At 47.5% G+C, this 11,512-nt stretch overlaps 1 protein-coding gene across 4 annotated transcripts in view; it reads left to right on the top strand.

The window, feature by feature from the left end:
- TRAPPC3 (trafficking protein particle complex 3) overlaps positions 1-11,512 on the top strand; it is a 22,595-nt gene that overhangs the window by 5,144 nt on the left and 5,939 nt on the right. For 2 of the 4 annotated variants that reach the window (XM_021713335.1, XM_008059971.2), the window contains exon 1: positions 582-745. The exons of 1 other annotated variant lie outside the window; for it this stretch is intronic. In XM_021713335.1, coding sequence (XP_021569010.1) covers positions 704-745 — 42 coding nt within the window. In that variant the 5' untranslated portion in view covers positions 582-703. Of the gene's footprint in view, positions 1-548; positions 1,026-11,512 lie in introns of those variants that run through there. One more of the 4 variants, XM_021713334.1, reaches the window with a different exon arrangement.

Genomic DNA, 11,512 nt, shown 5'->3' with positions numbered 1-11,512 from the left:
GACAGAGTGAGATTCCAACTCAAAAAAAAAAAAAAAAAGACTACATATTCCATCACAAGACCACATGTGGTAGCATGCAGGTGCTGGCTGCCTTTGGTGTTTGGGAACAGATGACAGTTTGAAGAGGACACTAGTGGAATGCTAAGTACGTAGTAGGTGGTCATTAAATATTTTTAGAACGAAGACGGCCAAATCTGTGTGAAAGACATTGCTAGTTTCTGGGGCATCTTGGGATTCTGGCTCTGAATTGCAAGAGCGGAAGAAGCTAGCTCGAAAATGGGACTTTCCAAGACCAACCCCGGCGAGAGAGGAATTTGTGGAGCATCTCTGAGCGAACGTTGGGGGAGGGAGAGGAGAGAGAATCGAGTGAATGATACAGGATTACCGAAGGCTGCGGACGCCACCTAGCGGCCAGAATGCAGCGCAGGCTCTTCGAGACCGGCGCGCGAGGGGCACTCCGGGGGTTGTAGTTCAATTGTGCTAAGAGGCCGTGCTGCCAAAGGGGCTGTTGGGTGTTGTAGTCCGGCGTTTGTTGGGCGGAGTTACCCTCGTCGGCCGGACCACGAGTCCCGTGGTGCCCCGCGGCTGGCCGCGCAGGCGCAGTGAGTCAGTGCCGGTCGGTCCTGTAGGCGGAGGGGCAGCGGCTGGGTTGAACGGCGTCTGAAGGGGTCGCCGAGCGAGACGGGGCGGGGCGGCCGGCACCATGTCGAGGCAGGCGAACCGTGGCACCGAGAGCAAGAAAATGGTAACTTGGAGCCCGTGACCTCGGCGGGCGGGACGGAATTGAGGCGTCCTGGGGAAGGGGCCCGGCTCGAGCGCGAGCGCGAGCGCGAGGTGCGATCGGGAAAGGGCCCCTCTGTGAGCTCTGGCCGGGGAAGCCTGCTTGGTGGACCGCTGTGGGGGCCTCGCGGGCCTGAGGCAGGTTGTAGGACGGCTGGAGAAACTCCCCCAGGAGACCCCTTTCGCGTGGAGACCCCGCCCCCGAGGCCTGTGTGCATCTCTGTGCTAGGCCAACAACAACGACGGTGATAAATAACAGTAACTACCACATCTTGCTCTCTTACTATGTGTGAGGCACTGGGCCCAGTACTTTACGTACGCGACAGTATTTCATTTAATCCACAAAGTAAACCTATTAGGTAGATAATGTCATCGCCATTTTACAGCTGAGAGCTTATGTAACGTGCTCAAATTTACACCTAGGAAGAGTTAGGATTTGCATCCATGTCTAACTCGGAAGCCGATGCTTCAGGCTGTTAGGCTGTAGTGTCTCTCACACCGTGGCGTGGGTATCGTGAGGGATGCTCGGAAACTGGTCTTGCCAGAAGGGAACTTTCGATTCAGTTGAATAAGAGTGAGTGTGCCCCTGTAATGGGGGTTGAGTGAGCGGCGGCTCCCTTCTTGTCCTGGGAATAGTGGGACACGTTATGGTCCCATAAAGTTGGACTAGGAACTGGGGCTGGAGACTAAGGTCATTTTTCTCCGAACTAAGGAGCCTTCCTGGCAGTTGTTCCTTTTCTTTGCCATGTTCTTCTTCCAGATTGGCCCATGTTATGTCTTTGTTTTTTTAATTTAAAAACTAAGAATCTAAGGTTGCATGCTGGGCAGATCAGGGGCGCTCTCTCTCTTTTTTTTTTTTTTTTGATTTGGAGTCTCACTCTGTCACCCAGGCTGGAGTGCAGTGGCACACTCATGGCCACCACCGCCTTGACCCACCCAGCTCAAGTGATCCTTCCACCTCAGCCCTCCAAGTAGCTGAAACCACAGGTGCACACCACCTCACCTGGCTAATTTTTTGATTTACTGTGGAAGCGAGTTCTCACCATATTTTCCAGGCTGATCTTGAACCTCTGGACTCAGGCAATCCTCTCGCCTCCGCCTCCCTAAGTTCTGGGATTACAGACATGAGCCACCACACCCTATGGAACTCTGTTTTGATACTCAGCTCTAGAGGGGATGATCAAACTTCCCTCACCTGTGCATCTTACACCAGGAGCAAGAAGTCTGCAAGAAGTCCTATTACTCTAAAGTGGTACTTAACCTTTTCTCTCTGAGACCCCTTTTGAGAAACTGATGGTAGTAGCTGTGGAGCTCTCCTAATATTAAATAGACAAACGCAAATAGGGAGACAGAAATGTACACAACACAGGAGCATAGTCCTGCCTGAGACTGAGTCCTGGTTTCACCACTTGCTTGCTGTGTGATCTTGGGCAAGTTCCTGCATTGTTCTGAGCATCAGCATCACCATCTCTTTTTTTTTTTTTTTTAGAAAAAGATAATAATTGGCCGGGCTCAGTGGCTCAGCCTGTAATCCCAGCACTTTGGGAGGCCAAGGTGAGTGGATTGCCTGAGCCTGCAGGTTCAGACCCGCCTGGCCAACTTGGCGAGACCTCATCTCTACAATAAATAAAAAAATTGACTGGGCGTGGTAGTGCGTGCCTGTAGTTCCAGCTACTTGGAAGGCTGAAGCAGAAGGATCGCCGGAGCCCAGCAGGTTGAGGCTGCGGTGGCCGGGAGCGTGCCACTGCACTACAATCTGGGTGACAGAGTGAGACTTCAACTCAAAAAAAAAAAAAAAAAAAGAAGAAAGAAAAAGGTAATAATTGTACCTATATTATAGGGTTGTTCTGAGTTCTAGCAGTGTAACAGTGCACCTTGAACACAGTTGGTGTTGTGTCAGCTAGTATCCATATTAGTAAATATTAAATAAACAGATCTATACATAAACATTTACTTACATTTGGGGAGGGATTGTGGGCCTCCTGTAGATTATGGGTAAGAATTTCTGTTTTGGAGGAAATATCAAAAGTTTAAAAGAAGAGAATATTTTGCTAGGAAATAGTATCATATAGGAAAAACACATGGTCATTAGTTGGAAATCTGACTTACTCAATTGATCTTCAATTTCTTTTTTTTTTTTTGAGTTGGAGTCTCACTCTGTCACCCAGACTGGAGTGCAGTGGCTGCTCCCAGTCACCGCAGCCTTGACCTGCTGGGCTCTGGCGATCCTTCTGCCTCAGCCTTCCAAGTAGCCAGAACTACAGGTGTGCGCTACCACACCCAGCTAATTTTTGATTTATTGTAGAGATGAGGTCTCAACAAGTTGCCCAGGTGGGTCTCGAACCCGCGGGCTCAGGCAATCCACTCACCTCAGCCTCCCAAAGGCACAGGATTACAGGCTGAGCCACCGAGCCCAGCTTGATCTTCAATTTCTTTGTCTATAAAATGGGGACAGGCTGGGTACAGTGCCTCATCTTTTTTTTGTGTCAAAGTCTCACTCTGTTGTCCAGGCTGGAGTGCAGTGACACACTCATGGCCACTGCAGCCTCAACCTGCTGGGTTCAGGCGATCCTTCTGCCTCTGCCTTCCAAGTAGCTGGAACTACAGGTGTGTGCCACCACGCCTGGCTAGTCTTTTTCATTTTAGATCATATTGCATTATAAATGATATATTTACTTATTTATTTTCAGTCTTCCCATGAGAATATAAACCCCATGAGGGCAGGGATTTGCTTTGTTCAGTGTTTGGTCCCGTCCTAGAATGATGCCTGGCACTTAGTAGGCACTCAGTAAATGTTTGCTGAATGAATGAAATGAAGGTTTGAGTGCATCCTCTTACTTGGTTCCTGCTGCTTCCTATTCAGGGCTTGTCACCTGATCCTCTTTGTGGCCACCTGGTTTTGACATACTTCTCTGTTCTCTGCTTGGGGTGTGTACTAGCAACTTTCGTCCCAATCAGCCTAAACTTCTGCTAATTACTGTGTTCAATTTAAGCCTTCCAAGACCTAAATTGCTAATATGTCCAAGAAACTGATCTCTGCTTTTAATCTGTGTAAACAGAACCAGCCCATTTGTCAAGCAGACATTTTTTTTTTTTTGAGTTGGAGTCTCACTCTATGGCCCAGGCTGGAGTGCAGTGGCACACTCATGGCCACCCCAGTGTTGACATGCTGGGCTCAGGTGATCCTTCCACCTCAGGTTTCCAAATAGCTGGAACTATAGGTGCGTGCTACCATGCCCAGCTAATTTTTTTATTTATTGTAGAGGTGAGGTCTCGCCAAGTTGCTCAGGCTTTTCTTGAACCCATGGGCTCAGGCAGTCCTCTCACCTCAGCCTCCCAAAGTGCTGGGATTACAGGCTTGAGTCACCACGCCCGGCCTGTCCAGCAGACTTTTTCTGAGAGCCCAACAATATGCAAAGCTCTGTGCTAGATGCTATGGTAGATGCAGGGAGGAAGACCTAACTTTGAGAAGCACATACTCTGTGAGGGAGACAGAAGCGCACACAACGCAGGAGTGTAGTACTGCCTGGAACTGAGTCCTTGTTTCACCACTTACTTGCTTTGTGATCTTGGGTAAGTTTCTGCATTGTTCAGCTTCACCATCTTTACAAAAAAAAAAATAGAGGAGGTAGTAATAGTACCTATATTATAAAGTTGTTTTGAGGATTGAGAGAATACACGTAAAGCTAGCAGTGTAACAGTACACCTATGTCACAGTTGATCAGAGGTGTCCTCTAACCTTGTTATTAGCACAGCTTTTAGCCTTGTTGTGTCTGTTTGGTAGTTGGCTCTGGAATCCCATGAACAGTGAAGCCTGCCTTTCTCTTGTGTTGTGCTTCAGTGACTCAACCCCAGTGTCTATTCTCCAGCGCTCAGGTGAGCTACTACCTAAGTAGCGCCTCCATGACAGGAAGTCGAAGGGTTAGAGAGAGGCTTCTTCCCCAACTGCTGGAGGGATTCACACTGGATCACCTATTTTGACAAAAACAGTATGAGCTTGGAGCATAGCTCTAAAGATCAGCCTCCTTAAGGGAATTTTATGTTTTGTTGGGGCACTAATTGAAAGGCCTTCTGAAAACCATCAAGTGGTTTTCGGAAGTGAGTGTGGGACTTGACTTAATTTACTTTGCTCAGGTTGTACCTGAAGTCCTTGGGGATCATATTGGTATAACTGCCACAATTCCTGTAGTTTCTTGTCTACAGAGCATCTTCAAGTCCACGATCTCATTAGATTCTCCCAATAGCTCCCTGATTGGCATGACAGATTTTACTGGTACTTTTTTTTTTTTTTTGAGTTGGAGTCTCACTCTGTCACCCAGACTGGAGTCCGGTGGCCGGAGCGGCCACTGCAGCCTTGACCTGCTGGGCTCTGGTGATCCTTCCGCCTCAGCCATCCAAGTAGCTGGAACTACAGGCGCACGCTACCACGCCCGGCTCATTTTGATTTATTGTAGAGTTGAGATCTCGCCAAGTTGCCCGGGTGGGTCTCGAACTCGCAGGCTCAGGCAATCCACTCACCTCAGCCTCCCAAAGGTACGGGATTACAGGCTGAGCCACTGAGCCTGGCTTTACTGGTACTTTTTTGAATGAGGATATTGAGGATTAGCTCAGTGAATTGGCTTACCTAAATTCTCACAACTGTTAAATGGCAAGTCCAGACTCAGAATTAGGACTTCTGACTACAAACTGGTTTTTTTTCCTTCTATATACCTCACTTTTAGAAATTTCTTTATATTGATTCAAAATAAGCTTCCTTATTATTATTATTTTTTAATTGTGTATTTATTCCTTTTTTTTTTTTGAGTTGGAGTCTCACTCTGTCACCCAGACTGGAGTGCAGTGGCACGCTCCCGGCCACCGCAGCCTCGACCTGCTGGACTGCGGCGATCCTTCCGCCTCAGCCTTCCAAGTAGCTGGAACTACAGGCGCGCGCTACCACGCCCAGCTAATTTTTTGATTTATTGTAGAGATGAGGTCTCGCCAAGTTGCCCAGGTGGGTCTTGAACCCGCGGGCTCAGGCAGTCCACTCACTTCAGCCTCCCAAAGGCACGGGATTACAGCCTGAGCCACCAAGCCCGCCTATAAGCTTCCTTATTATTTGCCCTCCTTAAGCCTAGTTCAGGTTCTCTCTGGCACTATACTGTATAGAACTAGTTTAAGAATAAAAATAACAATATCTATCTATTTTTTTTTTGAGTCAAAGTCCCACTCCGTCACCCAGACTAGAGGGCAGTGGCCCAGATTGGAGGGCCAGTGGCACGCTTCTGGCCACCACAGCCTCAACCTGCTGGACTCCAGCGATTCTTCTGCCTCAGCCTTCCGAGTAGCCAGAACTACAGGCGTGTGCTACCACACCTGGCTAATTTTTGATTTATTGTAGAGATGAGGTCTCGCCAAGTTGCCCGGGTGGGTCTTGAACCCGCGGGCTCAGGCAATCCACTCACCTCGGCCTCAAAAAGTGTGGGATTACAGGCTGAGCCACCGAGCCCGGCCAACAATATCTATTTCTGGAGTACTTACTGTGCGGCAGGTGCTCCACAAACATTCTCTCATTGGAATTACACAGTAACCCTGAAAGGCAGATAATATTGTCACCATTTTACAGGATATCAAGTAACTAGAGCTCTGCTTTTAGTCTGTGCAAACAGAAACAGCCCATTTGTCCAGCAGGCTTTTTCTGCGCCCAACAATATGCAAAGGTCTGTGCTAGGTGCCATGGGTGATGCAGGGAGGAAGACCTTTTTTTTTTGAATTGCAGTTTCACTCTTGTCACCCAGGCTGGAGTGCAGTGGCACGCTCACGGCCACCACAGCCTCGACCTGCTGGGCTTAGGCAATCCTTCTGCTTCAGCCTTCCAAGTAGCTGGAACCACAGATGCACACCACCATGACCATCTAGTATTTTTGTAATTTATTGTAGAGATGGGGTCTCACCAAGTTGCCCAGGCTGATCTCGAACCCTTGGGCTCAGGCAGTCGTCTCACCTGGGCCTCTTGAAATGCTACGATTACAGGCTGAGCCACCACACCTGGCCAAGACCTAATTTTTTTTTTTTTGAGTTGGAGTCTCACTCTGTCATCTCGGCTGGAGTGCGGTGGCACACTCTTGGTCATTGCAGCCTCGATCTGCTAGGCTCCGGAGATCCTTCTGCTTCAGCCTTCCAAGTAGCTGGAACTACAGGCATGTGCTACCACGCCTAGCTAATTTTTGATTTATTACAGAGACGAGGTCTCACCAAGTTGCCCGGGTGGGTCTCAAACCCGTGGACTCATCTACTCGCCTCGGCCTCCCAAAGTACTGGGATTACAGGCTGAGCCACCGAGCCTGGCCAAGATCTAACTTTTTACAGGATGGTGCTCAACTATAAAAAGGCTGTTCAGTCTCAGTTAACCTGTTGTCTGTAAAATGGGGATAAATAATATTCATTCTGCTAACCTTTCATGGTTTGTTATGAGAAACTGTTATGAAATTAGAAGTATTGCAGAGGAGGTCCATGTTTCTGGTAGTAGGAGGAATGTGGTGCTTGTGTTCAGTGAAGAAATTAGGCACGTTGAACTAGCTAACCCTTCTGTTCTCATGGGAACTTTTGTTATAAAGGTCTCAAGGGCTGAAAACCCAGGTCTTCAGACTCAGCATCTTCTTCTTACTTCTCTGAGTTCCTCTTCTGTTCTCTCTCTTGCTAACGTCTCTCTAATGACAAGTCTCCCAGCAGTTTCTCAGTCATGCCAGGCATACTCCCCGCTTAGGACCTTTACATTTATTGCCTAGAATTTTTTCTTTTTCTTTTTTTTTTTTTTTGCGTTGGAATCTCAATCCATCGCCCAGGCTGGAGTGCAGTGGCACACTCACAGCCATCCCAACATCAACCTGCTGGACTCCAGAGATTCTCCTGCCTCAGTCTCCCAAGTAGCTGGAACTACAGGCACACGCTACTATGCCCAGCTAATTTTTGATTTATTGTAGAGACAAGGTCTTACCACCAAAGTGGCCTGGGCTCGTCTTGAACCCACAGGTTCAGGCAGTCTACCCACCTCAGCCTCCCAAAGTGCTGGGATTATAGGCAGCCTCCGAGCCTGGCCGCCTAGAATTTTTTCACACAGGTATCTTCATGGCTTATCCTTACCTTCTTCAGGTCTTTGCATAAATAGCACCTTAATGATGCCTTTCCTGATTACCCTATTTAAAATTAACCACCGACTGGGCTCGGTGGCTTAGCCTGTAATCCCAGTGCTTTGAGAGGCTGAGGTGAGTGGATCGCCAGAGCCTGCAAGTTCGAGACCTCATCTCTACAATACATCAAAAAGTAGCCAGGCATGGTAGCGTGTGCCTGTAGTTCCAGCTACTTGGAAGGCTGAGGCGGAAGGATCACTGGAGCCTAGGAGGTCGAGGCTGTGGTGGCCAGGAGTGTGCCACTGCACTCCAGTCTGGGTGACAAAGTGAGACTCCAACTGAAAAAAAAAAATTAACCACCACCTCCCAATACATACATGCCCGAACATATATATTTCCGCTTCTGTGTTTTATTTTTCTCCATAACACCTATTACTATCTGGCAAATCATGTATTTTATTTGTTTGCTGTATTGTCTGTCTCCCTCCTATTAGATAGCCTGATGCACAGTAAATGTTGAATAAATGGTTTTTGTCTATATCAAAGCTGTACTTCTATTTTTAAAGTATGAAGACCTTTATGTTATATATTTATGTTATGCACTGTTCCAAATAGGCTCAGTTCATAACTGAAGGTGGAGACTGACTTGCAAATTAAGAGAGGGTAGGGATAGCTAGGTCAAGGATCCCATTCTCTGATCTCAGAGTCTGTAACCAGTGACAGGTCTGCCAGGACCTTGATTTTTCATACTGGTAAATTAGGGGCAGCTGGATATATAAGGCGCTTGATAACATCATGATTTGCCTGTTACTGGTGGGCTGAGGCTGTTGGAGTCTCCATCCAATACCTCATTAATAATGGAAAGAAAACTCTCCTGATTTAATGCAGTGATGCCAATTCTCTGAACTGGTAACTGTTGGATTGTCTCCATCCATTCATGCCCAAGCCATTCTAGTGCCAAGTCCTTGACTTTACCAAAAAAAAAATCATTCCCCTTCTTAATAGCTTCCCCTTAATTGCCATATTTGGTAAATGGTCTCTTGGAGACACCCTGATCTGTTTTAGTTAAGTTCAAAGGGACTTCTGATCCTGTGACTGATTTTCTCTGACTCTAGTGCAGCTAAGTTTTTAAGTTTTTTTTTTTCTTTTTTTTTTTTTTATTGAGAAGAGATTATTAATATTGCACTTGTAGGTAACAGCAGTAGATTGATCATTGGCTTGGGAACCTTTTATTTTTGTGCCCCCCAATTGCTTTTGTCAATAACTAGCTGTTTGTTGTTGGGCAAATTGTTTAACCCTTCTAGGTCTTGGTTTTCTCGTCTCTAAAATGGGATTAATTCCTGACCTTTCTGCTTTACTGAGTTATTGTGGGATTGAAAATGAGGTGATGAAAAGTAGAATGTGGTATGCAGGCAAAGGCATTCAAATTGCTGTTCTTGCAGTGACCCCACCGCCAGGCCATGGGGATGAGGTAAGGAGCATTGGGTTCTGTGAGACTGGGCTTCACACTTCTTGGACTTTCTTTCCCAGAAAACTTGAAGACAGAAAGGTGCTTTTCCAGATCTGACAAGCCTCCATTCAGAATGGAGTTGTTGAGTGGCAGCCTTGATTCTTCAACCTTGTTTCAGAGTGAATCCATATGTCCAAGTGTGCTGTTAACATGTTTCTCACTGTAACTTTGATAATGCTTTCCCCCCTCACCTGCTGTTGTCAGTCTGTAGTCTTGGTATTTGCCATTCCTTTCACCTTCCACATCTCTCTGCTTCTTGCTAGGTAGGTGACAGGATTCTTTTTTTTTTTGAGTTGGCATCTCACTCTGTTGCCTAGGCTAGAGTGCAGTGGCACACTTGCAGCTATCGCATCCTCGACCAGCTGGGTTCAGGCAATCCTTCTGCCTCAGCCTTCCAAGTAGCTGGAACTACAGGTGCGTGCCACCATGCCCGGCTGTGTTTTTTTTTTTTGAGTTGGAGTCTCTGTCACCCAGACTGGCATGCAGTGGCCTGCTCCCAACCACTGCAGCCTCGACCTGCTGAGCTCTGGCAATCCTTCCACCTCAGCCTTCCGAGTAGCTGGAACTACAGGCATGCGCTACCACACCTGGCTAATTTTTTATTTATTTTAGAGATGAGGTCTCGCCAAGTTGCCCGGGTGGGTCTTGAACCCACAGACTCAGGCAATCCACTTGCCTCGGCCTCCCAAAGTGTTGGGATTACAGGCACCAAACCCAGCCTTTTTAAAAAAATTTATTGTAGAGATGAGGTCTCGCCATGTTGCCTAGGCTGGTCTCAAACACCTGGGCTTCAGGCAGTCCTCTTTCATACACCTCCCAAAGTGTTGGGATTGTAGGCGTGAGCCACTGTGCCCAGTGGGATTCTTTATCTGTGAGACAGTTTCTGTGACTTTTAACTGTGATTGTATAAAAACCAGTTCAGAGTTTGTATTGTGTTCCTGGTACACAAAAGATTGTATTCCTTTCAGGGTCATCACCTTTCCTGCAAATATTTTAGCTATGTGTTAAGAGGAGCTATGTGTTATTTTTTTCCATGCTGGGTGGTGACTTTGGAGAGGGGTTGTCATCAGTGCAATGAACTTGATCTGGGACTTCCTTCCTTCCCCATGGTCTGGGCCTCTGGGTCCTCTGCTCCTCCTGGGTGGGGTCTTGGAGTGCAGTTTAACTCTAGGTCAGGGCATTTTAGGTTGTGAGGAAGCATTGGTCATACCTGCCAACACACAGATGCAAGTTTGTAAATGCCTGCTTTGGGTCTTTCACTGTATCTATTTTTGTTGTTGTTTGATTTTTTTTTTCTCCTTGAGTTGGGATCTTACTCTATCACCCAGACTGGAATGCAATGGCACAATCATGCCTCACCATAGTCTCAAACTCCTGCACTCAAGCAGTCCTCCCACTCAGCCTCCCGAGTAGCTAGAACTACAGGCACATACCACCATGCCCAGCTAATTTGTTTATTTTTTGTAGAGACAAGGTCTCGCCATGTTGCCTAGGGTGGCGACTTCCAGACTCAGGCCAGGCGCAGTCGCTCAAGCCTATAATCCCAGCACTTTGGGAGGCTGAGGTGAGAGGATTGCCTGAGCCCAGGGGTTCGAGACCAGCCTGCGCAACTTTGCAAGACCTCATCTCTGCAGTAAATTTTTAAAAATTAGCCGAGTGTGGTGGCACATGCCTATAGTTCCAGCTATTTGGAAGGCTGAAGTAGAAGGATCGCCTGAGCCCAGCAGGTCGAGGCTGTGGTGGCCGCAAGCATGCCACTGTGCTCCAGCCTGGGCAACAGAGTGAGACTCCAACTCAAAAAAAAAAACAAACAAAAAAACCCTCCTGGACTCAAGCATTCCTCCCGCTTCAGCTTCCCAAAGTACTAAGATTACAGACGTGAGCCACTGTACCTGGCCCACAGTATCTAGTGAACAACTGCTGCTTCCACATCAGATTCTGGTGACCTGAGCTCAGGCTTGGCAGCTGTTGTGGAGACTTGGGTTGGCAGAACCCTACCTTGGTGTGTCAGATGATTACTTAGTGCATGAGATGCCTTTTGCAGCCCTTTTTATTGTTTGTTTTTTTTGAGTTGGAGTCTCACTCGGTCGCCCAGACTGGAGTGCAGTGGCCG

Source organism: Carlito syrichta, unplaced genomic scaffold (assembly GCF_000164805.1).
Source record: "Carlito syrichta isolate Samal-C Ts95f unplaced genomic scaffold, Tarsius_syrichta-2.0.1 Scaffold304465, whole genome shotgun sequence".
In the NCBI taxonomy this organism is placed as follows: Eukaryota; Metazoa; Chordata; class Mammalia; order Primates; family Tarsiidae; genus Carlito; species Carlito syrichta.
This window is presented reverse-complemented; position numbering and strand designations above follow the sequence as displayed.